Source organism: Mirounga angustirostris, unplaced genomic scaffold (genome assembly GCF_029215605.1).
Source record: "Mirounga angustirostris isolate CCGP_5_RB_7025 unplaced genomic scaffold, mMirAng1.0.hap1 SCAF_3, whole genome shotgun sequence".
Classification (NCBI taxonomy): Eukaryota; Metazoa; Chordata; class Mammalia; order Carnivora; family Phocidae; genus Mirounga; species Mirounga angustirostris.
Genome location: NW_026991711.1, coordinates 70,019,211 through 70,046,961, shown reverse-complemented (window position 1 = coordinate 70,046,961; position 27,751 = coordinate 70,019,211). Strand labels below are relative to the sequence as shown.

The window sequence follows — 27,751 nt, the reverse complement described above, 5'->3', positions numbered from 1 at the left end:
TTATCCCACACACACCCAGCACACTCCCAACACACCCCCAACACTACTTGGCCTTAGAAAATAAGCAGATAGACAGGATTCATTGCAGCATTAGATAGCAAAACCCAGAGAAACCTCTCTCCACCGACACTGGGACTGGTTAAAATATTTTGTTGTATGTCTTCATATTGGAACTCAGGAGAGCAGTGCAGTTACAATACCTGACTAAATTTACATCTTCGCTTGGTTATGTAATTTTAAAAAACAGCCTACACAACAGTATAACACGCATACCTGTCCCAACACACCCCCATCACTAGGAGGACAAGGCTTGAAGGATATGCAACAAGTTAATGCTTTTTTCCCCGGTGTTGGAGTTATATTCAATGCTCTATTAAAAAAAAGTTCAATGTAATAAATACATGCCACTCTTCTATCAGGAGAAAGCATACATAAGGAGGAGCAAAAAAGGAAAATTGGATTTTCATACAAAGTAACTTCATTTTTGCTACCATTTATATAACCTTCTCCCTCCCAATCCCATTTTTGAGTTAATGACAAAACCGTTTAGAAATGACACCATAAGATGAACTTTATTTTAAAGCTCATAAAAGGCTTCACAATATCAGTTACAAACAGAATCAACATTTCTTCCAATTTACACCTTCACATGACAATGTACTGTATGACAGGAGATACAGTTGAAAGTTTTTGTTCTGCATGCTGCTAACACATTTCACTAGCTTTTGCTTTACTCGTTGATTTTTAATATCAAAGCAAAAAGTCATATTCTATTGGACAGAATTAATATTAGAAAGCCCTTATGAAATCAGACTTAGTCTTGTTTATAAACATCCACACCCACACACATGCTGAAATGGAGAGCAAAATGCAAGAAAACTACCTTGGCAGGAGCAAATGCTTCAAGATTTTAATCACAGCCCTCTTGAACAAGCAGTACAGTTTGTTTTCTTTTCTCCAAAAGACAAAAGTCAGTTTCATCCTCAGTGATGCAAATGGTAATACTGCACAGAAGCTTAGTATGAATTCACAATTCCACAGGAATCTGAAAGTTACCAAGGCAATTTTCCCTTTTAGGATCATAAAGACTACAGACTTAAGCTTTTTTCTCTTTCCATATAATACACAAAATTTCTAAACATCCTTAAAAAAGAAAATATAAATAGTCTCAGTATGTTATGTAGAATCACATACTATGGCAAAAATATTTTATTCATTGAAGGACTACGCCAACGTAATGTTATCTAGTCCAAGTCCATATTAATGGAACTCTTCTCGTTTGGGTAACATTCTCCATTCTGATGTGGAGGCTCAGCACCAAAATTTTCTTTGCCTTCTAAATCTTCTTCCTTTTTATCAATATTTGGGCCATTTGGAGTTCTTTCCAGCTTGGGTGATTCAATTTTTGGCTTGGGTTGTGTTACGACGGGTTCACAAGTGTTATTCAACTCCTAAGCAAGGGAAACAAAACTGGTAATCAGGTTAACTCTGATCCACCCAGTCATTTTCAATTACTTTCCTAACACACCACCTTAACTGTTTATTTTTCTATCAACTCCAATTACACATATCTCGAGGAATTCAATTTCCTCATTACACTTGCCCAAAACTATGACTTGAAGCCTAATCAAAAAAGAGCAGTGAATATTCTTCTATGATGAATCAGGAACTTGCAAAGTCCTCACATCTTATTATCTCATTTAATCCTCACAATATTAAAGGTAGAAATTATGATCCCCACCTAGGAAAGAGGAAAGATGGTTTAGAGAAGATGGTTAACTAAACCTCAAGATCAGGGAAACTAGGGAGCAAAGAACTGGGATTCAAGATTATAGCCCCCTGACTTCAAAGGCTCACAATTCTCGGGCACCTGGCTGACTCGGATGGTTGAGCTTCCAGTTCTTGCCTTCTTTGGCTCAGGTCACGATCTCAGGGTCCTGGGACTGACCCCCACATCGGACTCCGCACCTTGGAGTCTGCTTGGGATGCTCTCTCCCCCTCTTCTTCTGCCCCTCCCCCCCACATGCACTCTCTCCAAAATAAATAAATAAAATCTTAAAAAAAAAAAAAAAAGCTCACGCTTCTTTAACCTTCATTTTGTTTCCACATTCTTCCAGATGGAAAACATTCTTTGGTTTTCGTCTCAACTTTCTTCAAAGCCTCACACACTCAGCAAGGCCTTCCTTGATCAAACACCAATCTGGGTCCTTCTCCAGTGCCCAGAATCCCCTAATCCTTTTGACTACTTTATTTTTGCCTGCAGCACCTGACCCCATCTGATACACTTCCTCTCCTCCTTGTTTGCTGTCAAGCCTTCCTCGAACCAGCAGGTGACTACCACAGGGGCAGTGACTTTGTACACTCAGAGTTTAACCTGAGAACAATGGCTGCCACGTGGTAGGGACTCAACAAATGTATTTGTTGAACTGAATGAATAACGAAGAAATGGAAATTTAAGAGAAACATATAAGGTCTTCTGTATTTTGTAGTATCAATAATGAACTAAGAAATCTGGCCTCAATCAGGATGAGGTAGAAGAGTGATCAAAGAAAGAGCTATGTTTAAGGTTCACAGGACTGCAACTTGAGTCCCTAAGAAAACACAGCAGCAAACTTCAGACAATAATACTTACCTTTATTTTTGCTTTAATTTCCTGAGCACGTACAACTGGATCTTGATCAAGACTCTTTTTAGCCTGAGCATTCATGATATTATTCATCCACTCCATCACTTCATTAACAGACTTCTCAACCTTTTTCATCTCAGACTCATCAATATGATTATATTTCTCATCCTGAATGGAAAAAGGCATGGTCATTCTATAGACTTAAGTAAGTGTTTAACAGTGGGGCGCCTGGGTGGCTCAGTCATTAATCATCTGCATTTGGCTTAGGTCATGATCTCAGGGTCCAGGGATCGAGCCCCGCATCGGGCTCCCTGCTCAGTGGGGAACCTGCTTCTCCCTTTCCCGCTGCCCTACCCCCGCTCATGCTCGCTCTCAAATAGTCTTTAAAAAAAAAAGTATTTAACAGTAACTCTAACCTGCCCGAATTTTCCATGAAGTTCAAATCTATCTGTGGTCTCAAATACCAAAAACAAATTTCTCATTTAAGAAGATGTGTTCACAGTGAAGGTTCCTCAACTTAGTATCAGCTTATTAAAATCTAGGGTAACTTCCTCGCAACACACAGACAGACTCACGTTATTTCTGAAGTCTGCAGCTATCTTGGCATAGTGCTGCAGTCCCTGTCCCAGTTCTTCAAACATTTTTGGTCGTTCCTCAGCTTCTTGAAACCGAACTTTAACTGGAGTGCCAATTTTCTAAAACAAGATATAATAAATTAACATTTGTCTAACTGCATTTCGAAAGTTTGTAGTCTAAAACACATGTACCACTTTCTAGGAGGAGAGAAGGACCTACCATTAATTCTTCCAACTTGTCAACATATGCTTGTTTAGCTTGGTCCTCTCCTTCTTCATAGAGCCAGTTTTCGGTCTCTGTGAGCAGTCTCAAAAAATTTTGGTGATCCTGTATATGAAACATGAGAAACTGTATCAGGGGCAATTTTACTTTAAAAGTTTTCACAACAAAACAGAGTCATCCTCAGAAGTGTTAAACACTAAGTCACCAATCTTATTTCTAGGAAGGCACTCTGATTATTAGCTGGATTCTCTTTACTGTAAAGTATCAGGGAACAATGAACACTAGTAGATTTTATATGAGAGATGAACAGTAATTCTTTGGCTTCTCTTTTACATGTGGACACGTGAGAAGTTTTGGTAAACTGCTTACTGCCGTTAACAATAATGTATCTCAGAAGTCCAGTTTTGAACAATCTATACACTGAAATGGGGTTATGGAAGAGCAATTATCTTCCCACTCTCCAAAGCAATTAGGTCTTGAAGTAACTTCCTATTCACTCCCACAACTATCAAAGGGAAATAGACAAGTTGACAATTCAATCACTGAACCTGAAAAAAAGCCATTCTGAACCAATTCCCATAATGTATTTCTACTCTAGCCTTAGGAGGTCTACCCTCCTTAGGTCATCTCTCCTTCAGAATCCCAACCATAAGAAATCCAGGACATATCAGGGCAGAGCCAAAAACTAACGTTTATTACAAGGTAGTCCAGGGATCTTAGAACTAAAATAGACCCCTAAGTTTAAATTCTTTTAACTTCAGAATTAATCCCGAAACCATCCCAGATTTGTATCTAGCCAATTGTTTTCTAAGCCCCATTTTCACAGTTGTACTTCTGGGATTTACTCAGAGCCACAATGACTTTGGGAGCTTAGAAAAGGGCTAAAGGGAATAATGTGCCCAATAAACTTTGGAATGATTGGATGAACAAATCTTAGGGGATAAAACAATGACCATGAGGAACCAAGGGAACCAGACTCATAACAAAAAACCAGAAACAAAAATAAAAGGTCTGAGGTCTTTAAAACCAAGGATTTTCTCTTATTTATCTTTCTAGCCCCCATACCTTTAGTGTCATAGACTCTAAATAAATGTTTGATAGGTTCTTTCTTCTGGATGGTAAAAACTAAAAAGTCACTGGGACAAGTTAGAACTGCACATTACTAATGAGCCTCTTTCCAGGACTCTATTTATATAATTCCTATTTCAAGTTTTCTGTTTTCTTTCTTTTTTTTTTTAAGATTTTATTTATTTATTTGACAGAGAGAGACAGCAAGAGAGGGAACACAAGCAGGGGGAGTGGGAGAGGGAGAAGCAGGCTTCCCGCCGAGCATGGAGCCTGATACAGGGCTTGATCCCAGGACCCCAGGATCACGACCTAAGCTGAAGGCAGACACTTAACGACTGAGCCACCCAGGCACCCCTCAAGTTTTCTGTTTTCAAAAAGCTCGTTACATAATCTAGTAGAGACTTAAATGTCAAATTTGATATGAAACACTTTATGAGATTATCTGAATAAAAACAGAGCTCTACACATACCTGCTCACATATAAATTTTTCATATGGTCCACACAGCTTGTCCCTGAATTCATACACATATTCCTCCACTGCATTTTTAGCATCGTTTCTTTCCTTTTCCAATTTATCCTGCATTATCATCTTACCCTGTCAGAGAATAGAAAAGATTAATTTCAGCTTTGGTCTTCTATTACCTGTAACTAAATGTTAACTAGACTCTAGTGTTAAAATCAACAATTACACACACACACACAAAAAAATTAGTGTTAACAGTTCTAATTTATACGTCATAAAGCTTATAACAAATCTTACAAAGTTCTTCATTTACTAAAATACACATAGTGGGTTGTGATTTTTTTTTAATTATATAATAAATTACATGCTTTTGCATCTCAGGTTTAATACCAAGAAGGAAAAAACCCAATTCACTATAATTTTCTTTTTAGGTAGTTATATGGTTGTCTCATATTGGGATTAATATTGGCCAATATATAATCGTCATAGGACGCTGCAACCGTATTTGAGATCAAGGGCTTTAAGTAAATTTATTTATCCACTTACTTATGAAATATTAATGAGATGTAATTTATTATTAAATTTCAAAACACAATGTTGCCATCTCAATAAAACAAAACAATAAAACCTAATCTCAAATTTTTTCACATATTCTAGACTACAAAGAAGCACAATGTATTTTAACAGAAATATTTAGTGTTGCCTGAGACACCAACTGTATTGTGCCCGATGCTAGGACATAGTGGCATCCAATTTCTTCCAAGACCTTGGGCAATCAATTATATACCAAGCAGAATGATCTAGGGTATAGATCTCGTTCATAAGGACACAAAAATGTAAACAAAACTTGTTAAAAAAAATTAAACTGAAGATCCATCCTAGTCCTAAAAACTGTATAAAATGTGGGATATGGGAAAGAAGTACAGCTATTTCTCTATCAGAAGTATGGGTAACAGGGCCAACCAACTAAATACATTCCAGGATGGAAAATAATTACCTGAAGTACTTACCTCTGTCTCAATATACATGTTAAGAAGGTCTTTCCCTAATTGCCAGACCAAGTTGGCTTCAATAGGCAGCTCAACATTCACCACCTTTATTTTGGGCTTTTTGGCTTCTGGAGGCTGGTCAACTTTCTTTTCATTTGCCTTAGGAAGGGGTAAAAAAGAAATGGAAAAATTCCTAAATAATTCTTGAAAACAACAACAAAATCTCCCTACCACACTTACTAAAAATAAAATCCCTAAAATCCTAAATTGGAGGAGTGAAGATCATCTAATTCCCACCCACTCATTTTAAACGGGGCTGCAATTACAACTTGAACATGTCATATTCTCTCTCAAGAATTCACCAGGATATTTTTCTCTTTGCATGTTAAACTTAAATTCAATCTTTCCTGCTAAAACTCTTCTTCATAGATCTTTAATTTTTAAGCCCTGTAAGCAATGTCTAGGACTCCAAAAAAAGTCAAAACTATTATTAAATTACCACATCTTTAAATAACAGTCTAGAATCTAACAGTAACTAAAATACACTGTGACCAATGCTAAACACATTAGGATCACTTTCTATTTCTCCTCTATACTTGAGTCCCTCTAGCCCACTATTATACCTGCTTCAGTTACAATTAGCACTATACTGGTGAGTGCCTTTTAAAGTTTCCTATTGAATTTGGGGATTATGTATATACACACATATGTACATGTATGTACATATGCAGATAAATATCCTTATTCCTACTATCTGCCTTTGAGTCATACCCCTTTTCAAAGCAAACATAAGGTAGAAAGAGACAAAAGAACCTTAAAATAGAAAATGAAATGACACAGCAAATGCTAACAGTTTACTGCAGGTTTTTCAAAATATGTAAATACAGGGCTAAAGAAGTAAGTATCTCCTATGGCCTTTAATTTTCCAAGACTTTTCTATGTATTTCCATTTCTACAGGTTCCTACTAGCTGAGATGACAAAGAACACAATTTAGGAAACTCAGCCGTATACCCTGGCTGGCTGGGATGGTCAAATAGGAAGGACTAGCCCATCAGTACAATGAGCACCGCCACTGGATAATTCTGGGAAGTTAAAAGGTTGTTAGAATTCCAGGCACTTCATAGAAGAAACTGGGACTTGAAAAAAGTTCAGTGGCTTGCCTAAAATGACAAAGACAGAGATGGGACTAGAACTCATGTTTTTCAGACTTCTAGTTCAGTATTCCTCAAAGTCAGATGTCTCAGAAGTGTAGCCAGCTGCCTCACCAGCAAGGATCTAGTCAATCAGCCTGCAGTCCCCATGTCTTCTTCACTCTAGCACACACGAGAACCCCTCATTATACTGTGCATGCTCTGGGGGCACAGACCACAAGGAAAATGAATTAGAGGACACCCACATCTCGCAAAAAAACAGGAATACAACAGATATTTGGGAAACAAATCGATGACAGTACACGTGTGACAGTTAAAGTCAGAATAAGACTCTGACAGTACATTAAACCAACTACTGACTAAACCGATATATCACAAAATGGCACTTGACAAGGGATGGATGAAGAACCCTGCAAAGGGGTGTGTGAGAATGTTCCAAAGGGCTTGACACTAGCGGTCCCACCTACAACGAAGAACATGAGATGGTGCTCAATGTCATGTTCCAGACAGGCACTGAGACTAACAGCACAAGCCCATTAATACTCAACACTAAGTGAGGGGAGGGGTGGGACATTAAGGAGCTGTTGTCGCAAAGAAAGCCATGCTGCTCCACCATCATCATCACAGAACTCTTTTAAGAGGAGAAAAAGGCAGCGTTCAGAGACAGGAACTAAAGCTCATATTAGGATCCCCACAGGACTGGAAACTTTTACCACCAAGTGGAAAATGTATTTTGGCCAAAGAACAATTCTGCAATTTATCTAAAGGTAAGAAAAAACCAAACCACTAATGAAAGGTTAATAACTTACATGCAATCTGTACAAACAGTGAAGTTCTGAAAAGCACAGAATGATCTACAGTAACAATGTAAACTTCCCAGTATCTATCTGACCATGAATTTTAAAGGTTTGATTAGAAGCTGTCATTTTTCAAGGGACAAAGCACAAATATTTAATTAAGCTTCCAATACATATTGTGGAAGCATGGCAAAGAAAAATGACTTTGAAGTACAATCTGATTATTAGCAGACCATCATAATTAATTTAATTTTGGCAGGGGATTTGAGAGGAGAAAAAGGTTTACTAAACTCCTATAGCCCGTGTATTTATCATCAGACTAATTCAAGTGAAAACTCATCACACAGCCCTGGGAATGTATCTATTTCTGCCCTCACATTAGCAGATACCTCGGGCACTACAGAAGACAAGAAATGCCATGCATTTGCCTCTTGTTGCTTGGAGTAGCAGTTAATCAAGAGAAGCTTTTAGGTCTAAAGCAGAATATTCAATTCTCTTAGTTGAGCTTGAGTACCTCCAATTTTAATTGAAAAACACAAACAACTAAAAGAAAAACCCTATACAGAATAAGATAACTTGGTGCTTGCTCTTGAAACTGCAGATTTAATGATATCATTAATGATCACATGTTGCAACATTGTCTAAAGGAATGAACTAGAAGAGTCACTCACTTTGTCAGCATCTGGGATTTTGTTTTCTTCTGAGGTAAGTTCAGGTGAAGGGGGAGACTGTGAGGTTTGTTGACCATCAGTTTGTACCTGGGGCTGTGTTCCAGCTTCACTGTTGTCTTGCTGGATATTTTTCTGAAATGAAAGCCCAGGCACAAAGGATGTAGAAAGCAGGTGTACTTATATAAATTTAAAAGGTTATAGGGCACCAAAGACCGTACACTCCATTTTTGAAATCTTAATAGGTGGGGGAGAAAAGATACTGGATAAAAGCAAAATAAACACAAAATATTTGAAAACTCCTTACAAATCTTAAACCTGTAAGAAATTCTTTGAATGAGAGCAGTTAATATTGTTAAATAACCAAGCAGTAGGCATTTTGATTGATGTGATGACAATCAAGAACTCTCCTTTAAGAAACTTTGATCTAGCCTTGTACAGCTATTAACTCCCAAAAGCACAAGAAATAGGTTTACTCCAGGCCTCTCTCCCAGAAACAAGATTCCAAAACTTAAATTCACCAGCAGCCATCAGCATCTCAACATATCACCATTTCAGTGACCTGAACAGTTGCATAAAAAAGCCAACTATCAGTCAGTCGTTCAGGGATTCATCATTTCAGCTTACAGATACCCAAGACTCCTTCTGTCCCCACCTTCTTTTTGTGATCCAGCCATTTCCACCTCAGAAGATGTCAGGATAAAGAATATATGCTACATGTTAGTAGACCTCTCCATTCCCGATAAATCAGTGCTTGCACTAGTCGTTTCCCATCTTTGGGAGAAGGCTGAAACATTCTAATTTAACTACTTTCTGTCCACCCTGAAGTCTCTCAAATTTTTCTTTCAGAGCTTCAAGATTCTAAGGCAAACATGGAAGTATTCAGAAACAAGGCACTCATGATGTAAACAGATCCAAAAGGTACTAAGAGATTGATAAAACAGGCATTAGAATAATGGTGTCCGTAGCCAAATGGAAAAGTATATGGCACTGGTCATTTAACGCATGCATTATTTTGAAATTTTTAAAAATGATAACAAAGCTAAGGCTCAGATATTAATGTTCCTTAAATGTTCTAGGAATAATAGTGGTAACAGTTGTCTGACCACAGGATACCACACTTTCTCACATCTTGACTAAAACACTGTTCACTTGCCTCTTCATTTAAGCTATTTCTGATTATTATCCAGAAGTAAACCCCAATAGCTAATCTATTTTAAAGTTTCTTAAAATTCTTCTGCACTCATGCTAATTGGAAGAACACGAACAGTAACAACTTTCTTTCTATACTCCATGCAGATACTTCTTTTCCTTCCCTCCCATAATATAACAAATCATGTAAATAAAAGCAAGTTAAGTCCTGAAATACCAAAGCCAATTTTGCAGTAATTTAAGAATCAGCTTTAATATTTGGTATATGTTCCAAATTAATATTTTTAAGTCTTTTTCTTTTTTTCTTAATCATCAGTCAAAACTGCCTTCTCAATATGTGGTCAATGCCTTTAAAAAAAACAATTTATTATTTTGTAACAAGTTATTACACTCTTATTATTTTGTAATGTGCCAGTTCAAATTAACTGTATAGAATTTAAGCATAATTCACCAAACTCTGGGCCATGTTATCATCATCTAGCAATTGCTATCATCATTCCCCAAAATTCTAAATAAAATTAAGAAAAACATATCTGAGCCCTTCCCTACTCTTCTCCTATAGAGTTAACTATATATTCCAACTCAAAGTCTTATTATTCACACACTTACATCAGTGTCCGAGTTTTCTGCTGGTCTCTGATTTGGACAGTCCATGTCTGCTTCAACAGAAGACCCTTCATTCTCCTCAGCGGGGATTTTCTCCACCATAGATGCTGTAGAGATGGTGAAAATGCCATGCGTATTGACTCGCACTTTGACTTTCACTCTAGATTTTTCTCCATCTTTCTGCGCAGAAACATTCTGAACTATGAAACGGCCTAGAACAAAAAGAAATTGGCAATTTTTGAAGTGAATCTAAATGTCTGTAAATAAGACAAAGACCAAGAAATATAGCTTCACAGTATTGCTATTCCCAAATCTTCCCATTTTCTCTACTAACTGAATTAAGATATATACTATTAACATAAAATAAACTTAGTTGTATGGTATTACTTCAATACTTGGAATTAGTCTTAATATGCTGTAAAACCTTCAAAGGCAAGGCACTCTTGTGATTGTTTTTATTTAACACAGATACTGTAAGATAAGATGACAAGAAGTCCCTGCCTCCTCCTACCCTATTTCTCCAGATGGGTAAGCACAAACTAGACATGAAAATCTGTTAGCTAGTATAAGGCAGAGATCTCAAATGATACCAAGAACCGGATGCATTTTAATCCTACAGGTCTTTAGGGAATACTTTTTCTGACTGAATAATCAAAACATTTTCCTAGGTCTTAAATAGGAGAGGTTTTGATAAAACCTGTTACCAAAGCCTAAAATTATTATGCAAAATACAGCAGTTCCAGAGCATTACTGAGTAGGAGTTAAAAGTATGGACTCTGACCCAGTCTCTGGGCTTGAATCCTGGCCATGTAACCTACTGCAAGTTATTTCAGTTATCTATGCTTCTGTGGACTGAGCTGGTGTTTACAATGAGCATGTAAAACTGCAGTACCAAGTGCTATGTGTTAGCTATATCATCTCCACTAATAGGCTTCTTATTCCAGAGGCCACTAAACCAAAATTAAGTATTCTGAATCTAGTATGTGTAAAGCACTATATGGGATTTGACATTTTTATATTTAAGGTGCTGTTTACACAAACACAGAAAGTTACAGATTTAATTACCAGGTCAGTGAAAGATGTTGGAGTAAACGTTCAATAATTATCAAATCACTGGAGCTCAGGAAATGATTACTGTAAGACCCATTTAAAGAAACAGCATTTACTGTGGGGTATCCGAGATGAGTTAGAGGACGGAGAGAGATGTAAGATTGTTCTTTAAGTATGTGCGAGCTTTTCAGTTTTGGTGATAACATATTGATTTGGTGTCATACTAAAAAGCTTCGATTTTATCCTTTGCACGATGGGAAATTAACGCATAGAATCCAACCTATTAAAATTTCTCTCTATTCAACAATTTCTCAAGCTAATTTCCTAGCAATAAATTCGTAAAAACTGTTTAAAAACAAAAAAAAACCCAACAAAAAACCTCTTCTGTGCTGAACATTTTTAGTCTTAAGTGGTAAGAAAGAAAACACAACTGGTCAGGTTAGACTTCTTCAAACAACTTCGTTATGAAAAAGTATGGGGCAACGGTGAGTCCTGAACAGATCTTGCAATACTGGTAAACTTTACCCTCAGCCTGGGAAAGACACACGGCCACTCAGGAAGAGATCTGTAGCTCTCCCATAAATTTCCAGTTAGTAAGGGTCAAAACAGATGGATAGTGCCAAACCTCTCAAGGAAAAATGTACCAAAAAAGATGTACTTTTAAAAGAGATTACAATGTATGGTGATTAACATAATAAAATAAAAAAAAAAGAGATTACAATAGAAAGGTACATTTGAGAAGCTACTGCGATGGTTTCTGAGCCAGGTTTTAAATTAGAAGTAACAACAACAACAACAACAACAACAAAAATTAGAAGTAACATTCCATCTAGAAGAAAGGTTAATATTAAAAACAGGTGGTAATCCTTTAAGTAGAGACTGTATCAGAAGAGAAAAAAGACTGACATGTTCCTAAACACAGATACGTGGACATAACAGCTGCACTAAGCAAGTCGTTCCATCTTTACAGGCCAACTTATTCATCAATAAAAGGAAGAGATTTCTTCATCACCATTATTGTAAATTGACAATGTCTTTACATGGAATTATGTTCTACTCAACGTCACTGAGAAGAAAAATTTTTACTTTGGTACACTAAGTCTTTAAAAGCGTAAACACACAAAATTAATTGCTTACCTATTTTTGCTTCTGGATATGGAACTCCTTGAGGATCAGAATAGAAAGCTTCTAGCTCAAAAGGTCCCCTTCTCAAGAAAGTGAGAACTTTGGAGAAAGGAGCCGCATGGTTTCGACTAAATACTTCATGGACCCTAGAGGAAAGGAAAAGGCATTCAGTATTCCAAGCACTTAAGCTTACTATGCTACACAAAATGCAATAAATGCTCTGAAATCTCCATCAATTCTATCTCACCATTTATTAACACCAAAATGAGAGAAATATTTCAAAAGGTTTGATTGTTCAAAGATCCCAATTAATCAGACCCTCAAATGTAAAAGTCATTTGTTAATTTTTTCATGCTTATATTAAAATAATTATCTGAATAAAGTTATCTTCTGCTACATACCCTTCAGTATCTTCTGAATCATGGTTCCACACCAGAGATATTGGAAAAGGAACTGCATCTGTGATGGAAAATTCTCTAACTTTAAATGCCGGGGAAAGAATTGCACACTTTAAAAGAAAAAAAGAAAGGATTATCATAAGATCGTGAATAACTGCACTCACCTTTTAATATAAAACTCAATTCAAATTGGATGGTAAGTTTAAATTCAAAATAAAAATTGCTTATAGTATACATCGTAAGTATAAAGGATTTAACATCTAAATACTATTCCAATCACTAAATATAGAATGATAATACAATGAATCTTAGGACAACAATTGTTGACTAGTAACAAGTTTCATAGGAGCTTAGGAAAAAAAACACCGGCCTTGCCAGAAATGCCCTGATAGCAATTTTAATTACAAACTGTATCACTTTTGAATCTGTGTATATATCCACACACAGCTCTGTCCACATCACCTTTCAAATGTCTAAGAAACTGAAAAAGGATAAAACCCAAAATGTCCATATTCAGGTAGTTTTATGAAGGAAGCAGTGGTAAATTCAAATTTGAGGTGGAAAACACCCACCCCGACAGGTGGATGTGGACTAGTCACATAAAATTGACTAAATACACGACTAAACTAAAGGTCAATCTCTGATTAGCATAGGATCCTTCAAAAGAGAGGCCAAAATAAGCTCTACCTCTAACGAAATGATCAACTTCCAAAGTTTTGGGGAATTAAGAGACTCAGTTAAGGAGGTACACTCCATTATCAAGGAAAAAGCAAAACTAAAAACCCCATGATGCATCATGTGGGTACAATGGATTATCAGCAATAATGAGCACATATTCTTCCTTTTTAGAGTATTAAGTATAGTCCAGGGTGCCTGGGTAGCTCAGTTGGTTAAGCGACTGCCTTCGGCTCAGGTCATGATCCCGGAGTCCTGGGATCGAGTCCCACATCAGGCTCCCCCAGCTCTATGGAGAGATTGCTTCTCCCTCTCCCTCTGCCTGCCACTCCTCGTCTGCTTGTGCTCTCTCTCTGTTAAATAAATAAAATCTTAAACAAAAAAAAAAGGTATTAAGTATAGTCCTTCTAAAAATCTTTGTGTACAGAAACTCTTGCTATTTTGTATTAAAAATAATTGTGCTAACTAGATTAAAATTTTAGCCTAGTGATGGATATTAAAGAGGGCACGTTCTGCATGGAGCACTGTGTGTTATATGCAAACAATGAATCATGGAACACTACATCAAAAACTAATGATGGTGATTAACAGAACATTAAAAAAAATTAAGCACAGATACCCTGAAACTTCAGTTACAACTACTTGATGACTATAATATTATCCTAAATATAAAGATTAATTCTCTTATCAATAACTTCTAGTTTTGGTGCTTTCGCTTTGCCACACTTAAGCCTCTGAGTGGCCTTCTTACTTGATAAGCAAGTTACAATCCATTTGGAGAAGGAAGAAGAGCTATTTTCTTTTTCTTTTTTTTTTTAAAGATTTTATTTATTTATGTGACAGAGAGAGACACAGCGAGAGAGGGAACACAAGCAGGGGGAGTGGGAGAGGGAGAAGCAGGCTTCCCGCAGAGCAGGGAGCCCGATGCGGGGCTCGATCCCAGGACCCCGGGACCATGACCTGAGCCGAAGGCAGACGCTTAACGACTGAGCCACCCAGGCGCCCCAAGAAGAGCTATTTTCTAAAACCACTTGTTAACTAATACTGTCAGCCCTGCAAATTTTCCCCCGAATCATTTCCTCAATTACACCATACTGCCGTTCTAATTCCCCTCTATGTGCTTTGGAACTACTAATTCGTGCTTCACTGTTGTGTTTCCTGTGTCCCCTCAGAATCATGCCTGCTCCTGATCTGCAGTTTAAAAACATCAGCTGCAAATTTCCTTTCATCAAAAATTTCCTGGATGCTCCGGATCTGAAGATCCTTGGTTTCCCCACAGCCTTCTGGCTGTGTTTGCAAGTGAACTCCCTTGTGATAGCTAATGAGACACAGGGCTTTGCTTACTATATAACCCCACCACAATGAAATACGGCCGAAATGGTTTAAGGAATGAGCACCAAGAGAGAGAAGGGCTGAGCAAAAAGTACCTGTAGTGCACATCCTCTAGCTACTGCTTCATCCGCATTGAGGGTTGTGCTGATATCCTTTCCAAAGAATCTGGCAATTTTTTCTTTCACAGCTGGAATTCGCGTAGTGCCTCCAACTATCTCCACAGCACTCACATCTTCCACTTTGAGCTGAGTTTGTTCCATCAGAGAGTGTAGGGGATCTTCTACCTTTTGCAGGAGGTCAGCACAGAGTTCTTCAAACTGTGCCCTTGGCAAGCAAGAGGAACACTATAAATCTCTAGAAACATTATCTTAAAGCCAATATCCTGCCTGTTTTGTTTTTTTTTTTAATAATATTAACCCAGTGAATTTCTTTTTCCTTCAACAACCTCTCTTCCACATGGGCCAAGTTTAACTGTAATCTTTAACTTTTAAAAAATATATAAATATACAAAACAGGTGCAGAAAAGAAATGGGGGAAAAATTAGTTCTACTGGTATTACTGGGGGGGAAAATCACTTTTAAATTAAGATTGCCGTTTTAGGGGCACCTGAGTGGCTCAGTCGTTAAGTGTCTGCCTTTGGCTCAGGTCATGATCCCAGGATCCTGGGATCGAGCCCTGCATCGGGCTCCCTGCTCCGCGGGAGGCCTGCTTCTCCTTCTCCCCCTCCCCCTGCTTGTGTTCCCTCTCTCGCTGTGTCTCTGTCAAATAAACAAAATCTTAAAAAAAAAAAAAAAAAAGACTGCTCTTCTCTTCCTAAAAGTTTTTTTGTGAAGCCATTATTCAATTACTGGCCTAGAAAGACTAAGAGATGATAAATACCAAAAAGACTCCATCATGAGGGCACTTAGCAAAGATCTTTTTAAAAAACTTCTTTGCATGGGGCACCTGGGTGGCTCAGTTGGTTAAGCATCCAACTCTTGATTTCGGCTCAGGTCATGATCTCAGGATTGTGGGATCGAGCCCCACATCGGGCTCCCTGCAGGGCATGGAGCCTGCTGAAGATTCTCTCTCCCCCTCTGCCCCTATCCCCACTCTAAAATAAATAAAAAACAATCTCTTTGCAGAAGTGATCCTAGTTTCTAATGGTGTGAACAGTCCTAGTGTATAGCATATAATCTTGAAATGTGGGCCAAGACTCTCAACACCACAGCTAGACTGACATCTGGGTTATAGTTTCATCAGCAAGAAATTTCTTCTATTTAATCTAGCAGAATTCAAGACGCACCTGTTCATCTTTCCCGAAACATCTTTGTCATTCATAAAGCACTCGATATTCAGTGGTAGGTCTGTGCTGTTAGAGCTCATTAGCTTTTTCAATTTTTCACACTCTTGATACAGACGAAGAAGTGCTCGTATTTTGGATTTTGCATCCAACTTGTACTTAGTTTTAAATTCTGCACAAAAATATTCCACTAACTTTTCATCAAAGTTTTTTCCTCCTAAGAAAGGATCAAAGGCTGTTCCCAGTACCTAATTTAGTTAAAACAAATAATCTGGTTATTTTCAATCATATTTTTAACTAAAACCTTAAATACTGCTATTCAAACAACTAAAGACATCAAGACTTCTACTTAAATTACTACATGAAATCCAAGTTAAGAGAAATGTTACTACCAAAGCCACATGAAATGCTAAATTTCTGATTTACTTTTAATGATCACATAGAAGATAATCTTAAAAAGCTGCTCTTTCTTAAGCAAGAATACTTACGAGTATGCTAAGATAATTACATCATCATTATGGAGAGCAACCTTGGGAATAATTCCTTATTAATATTACCCAAAACTCTTCATTGCCAAGAAGCAAAGCTGCTTAAAGTAATGACAAATACAACACAATTAATATGTTTTGGTCATTGAGTTCCAATTTATGACTTTACCTTCAATTTTCCCTTGTTAAAGGCACAGGCAGACACTTGAAAAGCTGAGTGTCCCATATCAACAAAAACCACAATCCGAGGTTTCTCATCCAGGCCTGGAAGATCCTGCTTATAAATTCCATAATTCAAAGCCACTACAAAAAAATAATTGTTTTAATTCTTTGGTTCACATTTTCTTAGGAATTTCATCATTACCAAAATAATTATACATGCAGGAAATTTGACTATACTTCAAACACTTAAAGGTGAACACATTCCTTTTATACCTGGACTTTGAACTAATTTTCATGGCATCAATAACTTTTTCCCTTTCTGATTTTAGAACAATGCTCTATCACTTTTCAATGTATGAAGAGATGTGACAGAGAAAATGTACAAGGTGCGAATACAATGAAATGTAACCACAAACAGTAGCAGGCTCATTACACAATACTTACATTTGAACCACAACCTGCCAGGAGACTGCTTATCCAAAAAAATTAAGAATTTAATATACAACTACAGCAACTGCAGTTCCTACCAGTTTCTTTCTAGGTCCAAGGCAAATAACTGATCTACCTTAAAGAGACTGTTAGCTTTTTCTGAGCTTTGAAACCACTGTATTTCAAAATACATATACCCTAAGAACACATCTTTATCGATACTTTAGCTAGGAGTTTTAAAACACATATTAGATTTGGAAGACATATATATATCAGATATAAAACACGTGTATATTAGATATACACTGGAAAAAAGTCTTACTCGCTTTGTCTGAATACACTAAATTGTAACTGACCTTTTGTTCACCTGTAATCATAAAAAACTAGTAAAGGTTCTAGGAGGAAGGAATAGTGATTGCTTTGTTTACACTGTATCTGTACCTACACAATGCCTGGCAAATGATAGTTTAAGTCAATATTTGATAGAAGATGAATGATCAGTGACTAACTGCATATATTCAGGAAATGTAGAAGGGAAAAACTTTTAATCAATGCTTATAGTCAGGGCAGTTGTGAAACCCCAAATCTTAAGGTTTGGGGAAAACTTAACTATTAAAACTATGTAAGGAAATAGAAAACTAAATCCAACATACATAACTCAAAAGATTAAAATATATATATAAAAGAATTTCTTAATGAAAACAGAATCATAAACCTGACAAAGTGCCAATGTCTCATTAGACATAAGCATCTGAAAAGTTAGAATTCTTTAATTTCAAATCTAACCCATACTTTTTACTAGGCTATGTTTCTACAAGAACATGAAAAAGTGTTCGGTTATGATACCTGATGTGTCTTAACTCTAGCTTTGATAGTATATTCACTTCTACATAAAAATAGTTTTTTTTCCTTACCAGCTGTCATGTCATTCATAAGTCGCAGGCAGTTTAGGCCAACTATTTGTGCAGCATCTAATACAGATCGCCTCTCAGCATCTGTGAAGAAAGAGGGGACCTACCAACAAGAAAGGAAAGAATTTTAACTTGTCTAGAATACACACATACAAATTCCTCACAACCACTTATAATGAATTAACAACAATTCAACTAAATAGGTGCCTAGTGAAGTCATAAACATAAATAAAACTTTAGACTTAATGTCTAGCAAGTTCCTTAACTTAAAGAATAACTACTTGAAAAAAAAATTGCCCCAAAATTGTAATCTTTACTGTAACCAAATTTTATTTATTTTATTTATTATTTATTTTTATTCATAAGAGTCAGAGAGAAAGAGAGAGAGAGAGGCAGAGGTAGAGGAAGAGGGAGAAGCAGGCTCCCCGCCTAGCAGGGAGCCCGATGAGGGACTCGATCCCAGGACCCCGGGATCATGACCTGAGCCGAAGGCAGACGCTTAACTATCTGAGCCACCCAGGTGCCCTACTGTAACCAAATTTTAATCCAAAATAAAAATCAGGAGTATTCACTAAGATATATTGACAATTACTCCTATCTAACAGAAAGCTTTAAGCATATGAAATACCATTTCTAAGCCAGTCCTAAATTTCTGACAGCTGGAGATCACAATGTTAAGTCAACATTTAATGTTAAATATAACTGCACTACAGATAAATACTTCAGGAACTTAAAGATAATACGGAGCTAATTCTGGCATATGCCACTGCCCTATAGTTTTTGCTATTCATTGCATTTAAGCATTAATAGATGATGGGGGACCTTCTAATTCTGTAGACCTGTTAAGATTACAAAAACATTTTTAGGCAAAGCCTGTTGATATTCTTAAAAGAAAGAAAAGCAAAAACAGCTCAAGGGATGGGATGAAGTTTCTTATGGTGCTGACTTGTGCTTCCAGCTAGGTTAATTCTTTTGATCGCTTTCTAGGACATCACTTTAACTAGGACACTCTTCAGGAAGAGCATCTAACAATACAGCCATAGAATCACTTAACTAGAAAGTACCGAAGAGAAAACTTAGTACAGCGGCTTTCATTTTTTCCCCAAAGTATTTGTAGCTGCTTCAGAAAGAGAGGCAAGAGCAAAAGTTAGGGCAGTTGTGATCACCTTTCAAATCAGGAACACTGCTTTCATCAGTTTTCTATATTGCTTATTTAAAAAAAAAAAAAAAGGAAGAACCACTGACTTGTAACTTATTCTTTAATTTTACCAGATATTAATTTTTTTTTCCAAGAGACAGCCAGATACTCTTTCAGAACACCTTCTGTCTTGCAAGGGCACTAGGAGAAATTTTAAGCCTCTGCCTCTATTCTTTCATATCCTAGGACACACTGCCATAAAAGCTTCTGAATGGTCTGGGCAGGCCACGCTGCCCATGGTTATAATGCAAAGACCATGAATGATGCAGGGAAGTCCATCACAGACTGTCTTGGTCCAGGACATAACCACAGATGATCAAAAAGAGACCCTAGACATTTGGGAGAGAATGTCCCGCTGCCTTTTTGGTATCCAAATAAAAGATGACTTTTGTCCATTTCAAATATTCCTTGATAACCTACCAACTGTCCATAAAAATCTTAAGTTTTGGGGCGCCTGGGTGGCTTAGTCAATTAAGCATCTGCCTTTGGCTCAGGTCATGATCCCAGGGTCCTGGGATCGAGTCCCGCATCGGGCTCCCTGCTCAGCGGGGAGTCTGCTTCTCCCTCTCCCTCTGCCTCTCTCCCCACTTGTGCTCTCCATCTCTGTCTCTCAAGTAAATAAATAAAATCCTAAAATATCTTAGGTTTTGTCACTACTGGGAAGTGACATTGTAAAACTTCTAATGAACTGGTTCTCAACTGACAGCAGAATTCTGAAAACTTCCCATTAAGTATACAAACTGTCTAACAGTATGTTAACTGCCTTAGAACAACCCCCCATTCAACTAGTCAGTCTCTTTTTCCAAGGAGCCCCACAGGAGATTCTGATTTGCACCTCTAGTCAAGAACCTCTGCAACTTCTCGCTAAAAATACCACTCAAACATACTCTGAAATGCTCCCGAACACTATGCTAATGTAGTCCAGTAGGATTTTGATCTCTAGTAATAGAACAGCTTTCACACATTTAATACTTAAGAGTAGCAAAAAAGGCAAATTAAAATAAAACACACTGCCTTGCTGAATTCTACTTACTGAAATAACACAATCTGTTACTGGTTTCTTGAGGTTGTTTTCAGCAGTTTCCTTTAACTTAGTCAACAGCATGGCTGTTATCTGCTCCACGCTAAAGAGATGTTCTTCATCCATGTACATTACCTATATTGAGGAAAGAAAATATTTTAAACATTATAGTACTTAAAGCTACATGCTAATACTAACTTCCAAATATTATTACATATTCTCTTCCAGAAAACCTTTATTGGTACAGCTGTTAGAAAAGAAGAAAGGAAAGAGAAGAAAAAAAAAGAAGAACTTTTCTTTAGAGATGAAGAGAAGGAAAAAAGCTAAGGCAGATTTTTCCTCAACCTAAAGTACTAGTCAAAACATTATAGGAAGTAGTAAATTTCCACTCTAACTGAAGAGATGAATCACTGTGACATATATTATTTGGTGTAGATCCTAAGACAGGAACGTTTCTGCTAGTTTAAAAACAGATTTCTGGTTGTATTACACTATTGCTCTCCAAACAACTGCAACTGGGCATGGCTTGTTGTCATGGCTTTTGTTTGATAAAACAAGACAACTGAGGTTTTTTTTAACCACCCCTAAGGAAACCTATATTTCAATAATTATAAGGAAGCTATGAGACAATTTAAGTTATAGCAGTATATATCATTTGAATAATTTTCAGACATTAAAACATACTTACAGTTTACAAGAACTTGACCAAAAAAAAAGATCTCATCTAATTAAGAACTTTAAATTAAATGTTTATTAGGAATTAAGGGTTTTTTGTTTTTTTTTCTGTAGGTGAATTCCATTTCCTACTAAGGACTCTAAGGTTGCTCAGTTATATTACCTTTATTCCAACTCCACCATTTTTCATTGGAACCAAATCATAACTTAAGTTTTCCTTCTCCTTTTGAATGAAGGGGTCACTGAATGCTCGGCCATGAAACCTTTTGAAGTTAGACACTGTATTGTTTGCATGAGTGATTTGCTGCAAAAGAAATCAGAAAATTTTTTTTCCTAATTGGAACATCTATCAGCTATTACAATTTTATAGAAAGTCAATTGTACAACTCAAACCATTAAGAACATAAACAACTTTCTCCGCAACCCCGGGAAATGCCAGAAGGTAGGCAGTGAGAGGGAACAGAAGGCAATACTGTCAGCACAGACTTTTAAAAAGATTTCAAAATCTGCAAGATAAAATCAAAGATGGTGAAACTATCACTAAAGCCCTGAACAAACCAAGAACTGCATCCCTTTATTTCATTCCTTCCCTCCCCCCCCCACTGAACTTGTAAGTTTTATACCCAATGAATAAATGAATAAGGAGATCTAGAAGCACTATAGGGCAAATTACATTTAAAAAAAAAGTGGTTACAGTCTAATAAATTGCTAAGTGGTCAGAATAAACATTTTGTGTCACAAAATACATGGATTGGGACAATAATGGAATGTTAATTATCTATACCCAAAAGCAGAAGAGGCTAGAGGATAATTCAAGAAGTTTCTAAGTGACTTAATGCTTTCAACTGCATATTTTTGATGATTAGGCTCTGGATTGAAAAGTCCCACACTCCACAGTATGTTTCACTCACAGAAGTCGGCAGTGGGAACTTTATTTAAAATACAGAAATAATTCAAAGACTAAAAACTGAGACTTCTGAAATAATGAAAATCCCAAAACAGTTAACTATTTACTGTTTTCTCTGGTCCACTTCTTCTAAAGGGAGGACTACAAGTTGGCAGTACTAGTTTTTCAAACAACACAGAATTGAAGCATGTTTATATACTAAAATTCCCTGTGATTCTGAAACTGACTTGAGGTAGATCTAGTAACCTACAGGCTAGATCTGGGTCTCTATTGACTCTCTTCATATAATTACAAAAAATGCAACAGAATTTTATGTCTGGAATTATCAATATTCTAAATGGCCATATTCAGGAAGATAGTTACTTCACTAATGTGTTTCTTTCCTTTTGAGTATATTGAGTGTACATAGCTTTTTTTCTCTTTTTTTTCTTCTTTTATCTTGTATCTCTTCCAACTAGCCTTATTATACCCTTCCAGGGTTTAGAATTTTGTTTCTGTTTCAGCAATACTATTTTCTGTATTTAAAAGAACTTTTCAGTCTCTCTTTAAAAGCCTCTCAGAAGAGATTTCATATTTCATATTCTTTTCCTTTATTTTTTCCTCCCCAAACCTAAGGGCTCACCAGTTACAACGTGAGGCCCATGTGGGAGGGGCATACATAAATTTTCTAGTCACATTAAGTAACAGGCGAAATTAATTTCAGTAACTTATTTTAAAGCCTAATAGATCCAGGGTGCCTGGGTGGCTCAGTCGGTTAGGCGTCTGCCTTCAGCTGAGATCATGATCCCGGGGGTCCTGGGATCGAGCCCCACGTCAGGCTCCTCGCTCTGTGGGGAGCCTGCTTCTCCCTCTCCTCCCCACTTGTGCTCTCTCTCATTATCTCTGTCTCCCTCTCTCAAATAAGTAAATAAAATCTAAAAATTAAAAAATTAAAAAAAAAAAGCGTAATAGATCCAAAATACTGTCATTTCAACACGTACTCAATATAAAATATTAAGGAGATACTTTATTTCCTTTTCAGACTTCAAAATCTCATATGTATTTCATACTTACTTCACATTTGTACATTTCAAGTGTACCTAATGGCTACCCTAATAAGACAGCACAGGTCTATATAGAAAGTTCTCCCAGTCTTACCTTAATTATTAAATAACCTGAAAATGCTTTTAAATACAGAACTTCTAGAAGGAATCTTTAACTCTTAAATGCATATCATAAGAAATTACACATGAAAGAAGTTCAGGTGTCTTATTTATAATTTTTAAAAATTAGATAAATTAGAAGGTAGCAAAACTATTAAAAATTAAGGTTGGCAGATTAGAACACTAAGGTAGATCTTGGGAAAAGAAGAACGGAACAGAAGGAAAAATAGCCATCTAAGGGCTCATAAAGAATACTCACATTACATTTCTAAAACTCAAAAATATATAGGCTTAGATATTTCATACTCTTGTATGCCCTTGAGATTTTACCTTGAAAATCTCCCCCTTAAAAATGACCAGAATTCTCTTAAAGAACATACCTGGTTTTTGGCTGCAACTCCAATTGTTCTGTTTTTTGATCCAAATGATATGACTGATCTAGAAGATATACAAACCGCATGTCTCAAAACTGTTAAAAGGCATAGATGTGGACATCTTTAACTGACAAGAACATACAAATTTCTTACCCATTGGGGGTGGAGGACAGCATAACTATAGCACAACTTTGGACTCTAAAGCTTTGGTCAGATACTCAGTGGAAGTCTGCTTAATCGCTACTCTGAGAATCCAATCTAGGTGGCCATCTTACCCAAAAAAGTCTGCTCATGGTTCAGGGGGCATTTTCCAATACCTCAAGTACCAGTATAATTCTCCAGATGCCCAATCATTAGGAAGTGCACATGAACTCTGAAAATATTTTGAATAAAAGCTATCATTAACTTGGCCTTATATACATGATTATCAAAATTCATGGTGTAATTCCACTTCTCGGTTAGCAACTCTGTACAAATCTAAGTATCACTGTCATACCCCTTGCTGTTCTATATATACACCACTGGCCTCTTTAGGATCAAAGGGTTTATATAAACCCAAACAAGTGGCCCTAAGTTAGGTTTTTGGAGTTTAAAAGCACAAGAGGGGGTCTTATATGGAAGACTCTACTTAATGAAGCCAACTAAAAATGACGCAGAGCAATGACCACAGCAGAACAGAGTTGAGAGAAAGGAGTGAGTAATTAGTTACATTAAGTCAGAAGAGATGAAAAATGACTTCTGTGAGACAGCCTTCTCAGCAATAGAAATGGAATGGCAGCACAGAGCAGAGAGAAACTCAAAGTCTTGTCAGGAGGAGGTAAGCAAATTAGGTTTTCAATCAGAGAGCAGGTAGGAGTAATAGTGTGATGAACAAAATGGGAATATGCGGAGGGCATTAAACACCAGGCTAAATCAACTTTAAATTTGCTAGTAAGGAAACACCCTAAATCTAAATTATCTGAGCAGGTGCTAAATAGCATCCTAAAAACCAGAGAAGTGTTCAAGCAAAGGCTAGCACCTTCCAAAAACAGTGTATCATTCTAGCCTCAGAGTAAACTATTCACTTGCAGAACGACTTAACTCATTTTCCACACTGAAATTAATACTGGCCAATGCAAATGAGTCAAACATCTATTAGATCAAAAGACTAAAGGGAATTCCAAGCTGCCTTCTGTTTACCCTTTTTAGAGAAATATCTGTTGTCTTTACTTTCACAGTGGTCAATACAGCCACATACCCATTTTTTCCTACTCTCATCTGAACAGCTTTTCTTCCTTTTATCGGATCAAAGAGAACAAAGATGTAAACTGTACCTAAGCACGAAAGCCTGACATAGTGTCTTTCTTACTATACTCCAATTACAGAGCCCTTTACACAGCTAAAGACCAGACTAAATGTGCAAATACGTAAAATCATGAAATAAGTATTCCCAAGGCTACTCGTTGTCAAATATTTGCTTATTTTCTGATTTTCCATTCACTTTAATCAATGGCCATCTGTACTCAAATCGTGACATACACAGTCATTCTACCTTTGGGCCTTAATGTCTCATTCTACGCTTTTTATCTTGGGTTTAAGGCATTTAAAAAATAAATACCTACATTAATTTTCCCGAGAAGCAATTGTTTTCATTAATGTACAGGCAGGCATGTTTGCATGTATCATCTTCAGAAAATAAGCCCCCCGAAAAAGTTGCTTTAATGAAATGTTACCTTTGCCCACCCCGTGCCGCTGTAGAATATTTAATTCGGTGATAACATTCATCCCCGAGTTCTAGCACAAAACTGTGCAATTCTCATTTTATCTCCTTTATTTAAACTGTGCAAAATTAATAAACTAGAACACGATTTAGGATTCCCCTTGAACGGCGCCCATAAAATGAGCAAAAGAACATTTACATCTTCACAAATGATCCCAGGCACTAAGGCGGACAGCGTTAGCAACCAAAAGTGCGCACGAAGAGGTATCTATGAAACGAGGGATTCTGCGGTCGCTAACAACAGACCGCCCGCTCACTGGACAAGCAGCAGCATACAGGCTCTGGAAGCTTCCAGTTCATTTCGAGATTCACAATGCGGAAGAAAAAGCTCAGCAGCCCCGCAACTGCGGTGCGCAAAGATATGCTCCGCGGGAGGGGGACAAGCTGGGGGCGGCACAGGCAGCGAGAAGCCGCGTGGGGAAACGGGGGCGGCCGCGGAAAGAGCGAACTGAGGCCTGCCAAGAAAAGGAACGAAATCGCGGGTTTGAGCGCAGCCCGCCCCCGAAGCGACCGCCCTGGGCCACTCCGCTCTAGGACTTCTCTTGGCCCCGTGAATCGCCAAGACCCCCTCCTCTCCCAGTCCCGGCGGCAAGCCCCCACCCCTACTCTTGGGCAAGCGTCCTGCCCTACCCGGCCGCCGGTACCCAGACCCTACAGAGGAGCGCACCGCTCCCCACATCGCCTTCCGATCGGCCCGGCGCTCCGCCGCCAGCGCGCAAGCCCCCGGTGCCTACGTTCCCCAGCCCCCGCCGGCTTTCTCTCCTCACTCCACAGTCTCTCCTAGCGCCCCCGCAGGCTCCCACTTACGGGGTGCACCGGTCGCTGAACTCGTTGGCGATGGTCTCGATGCCCCCGGCCCGGGCCACCGCAATGTAGCAGCTCTGCGAGCCAACATCCAGCCCCACCACCGACATGGCCGGCTCGCGGTCCGCCTCCGCCTGCGCTCTGGGTCTGGCTCTGCGTCCTCCGGCCGCCCGCCCGCTCCTTCCGCAGCCGCTTCTTGCCCCGGCCGCGCGCGGCTCCCGCGGAGTCCGACCGCTCCTCTGTCACTCGGACGGACACACGGACAGTCGGCCTGGCTGGCGCCTCCGGCTTCCTGGAGACAGTGGCAGCTCCCAGACGACTAAGCACTGGGGAAAGCGGTGATCGGTCTCCGCAGGTAGCTCCGCAAGCTCGGGCTGACTGCCTCGATCTGCACCCACAGCTCACCGGCGCGGCGCTGAACTACCGACCCAGAAGGGGAGGTCCCAATTCCTCAGCCTTATGTATCGCACTGATCAGAACTTTCCAGAATCTGCGGCATTTACTCACCGGCGCCTCCACCGGCCCCTCCACGTGCCACTTCCGCTTCCTTTTTCTCGAGCCTTCTCGAAAGATTCTACCCAATGGGTGGCTGGTCCCTCTGGGGACGGCCGCGGTTGCCATAGTGGCAGAAAAGCCGCCCCGGCGTTATTGGCTCAAGCCGGCCAGGCTGACCCACCTAGGTCCCCGCCCGCCGTAGCCACAGGCTCTTTGCTGTCCTAATAAAACGGACAATGAAGAATGGAAAAATGGAAAATCGTCATCTTCACAATTTACTACTGGGTGATGGTATCCGACCCTCAGAGGCTGATCGGGCGGAGACAAACCCCACTTCTTCGGAGACCCTAGACCCCGAGGAGGCCGACCAGCTGTCAACAGAGCACGTCGGGAACCGTAGTCCAGCCGGTTGATGGAGTGCGCCTTGCATGCTGGGATGTGTAGTCCCGGCCGCAGTGCGTGCCGGGACCCCGCTTTGTCTTGGAAGACTCGCGGGGGAGGCTGGGTTCCCTCTGGTGCTTTTGCGCGCATTCCCTAGCGGTGGCGTTTTGTTTTGTTTGTTTTGTGTTCTTTTCGATTGTACGGATTACCCCTCAACTGGGGAATTATGAAATAGAAGAGGGAATTTCCGTTTAAGCCGCTAATAGGCACAAGGTGTGTGTTAAATGTTCTTGTATTCGTCAGTCGACAGGATATTCTTTCGTGGAATAAAATGTAAAAGGTTTTGTTGTTGTTGTTACTGATTTGTTTTTAAGGGAGCGTTTTTTAGATGTGGCGTAATATGGAAGGCTGTCTGTGGTATCACTTGCTGCTTATTTTTGATGTCTTACTTAAGCGGACCTTGTTCTACCCTGCCACTCCTAGCCATATTAAGTTTTGCTTCTTGGTTTGATCAGAAAACAGCTTTTGTTTCTTTCCCTGAACAGTGATGTTGCTATCAACTTGCTTTCAGTAAAGAGACAACTATGAAAAGAAAAAAAGTTGGCACTCTGCTGCTATCATCAGGTCTTTCATACGCTTCTGTGTCTTTCAAGTTTTCCTGATAGCTTTCTGCTCACTTTCCCTCAGGCGCAGAAAAATATAAGCACAGTTCAAAGGTGTGTAACTGGGTAAGTTAGGAGTGGTGACCCAAAGATAAAAAAATCTGTCTTCTGAAGAGTATGACAACTCTTAGAAGGTTGTATTAGAGACAAGTCTAGGAGGC

The 27,751-nt window shown here is 38.5% G+C and overlaps 1 protein-coding gene across 11 annotated transcripts; it reads right to left on the bottom strand.

Moving 5' to 3' along the window:
* Positions 1-545: 545 nt before the first annotated feature.
* On the bottom strand, positions 546-26,583 carry HSPH1 (heat shock protein family H (Hsp110) member 1). Of its 11 annotated transcripts, XR_010410050.1 has the most exons (20): positions 26,056-26,581; positions 23,496-23,584; positions 21,230-21,370; positions 20,404-20,526; positions 18,176-18,275; positions 16,840-16,973; positions 16,186-16,430; positions 14,996-15,224; positions 12,897-13,003; positions 12,508-12,641; positions 10,324-10,532; positions 8,566-8,697; positions 5,967-6,104; positions 4,963-5,088; positions 3,422-3,529; positions 3,202-3,321; positions 3,043-3,081; positions 2,633-2,794; positions 1,195-1,451; positions 546-1,045 (listed from the first exon to the last, which is right to left on the bottom strand). XR_010410050.1 is itself a non-coding variant. In XM_064586250.1 (19 exons), exons 1-19 carry the CDS (start codon positions 26,141-26,143, stop codon positions 1,245-1,247), a joined length of 2,631 nt encoding a protein of 876 aa, XP_064442320.1. In that variant the 5' UTR covers positions 26,144-26,581; the 3' UTR covers positions 546-1,244. The 11 variants fall into 11 exon arrangements, 10 of the variants coding, with proteins under 10 accessions (XP_064442320.1, XP_064442321.1, XP_064442322.1 ...); XM_064586250.1 differs by having other exon boundaries at positions 546-1,451; XM_064586251.1 differs by having other exon boundaries at positions 546-1,451; positions 23,496-23,553; positions 26,056-26,580.
* Between the last annotated feature and the right edge of the window lie 1,168 nt (positions 26,584-27,751).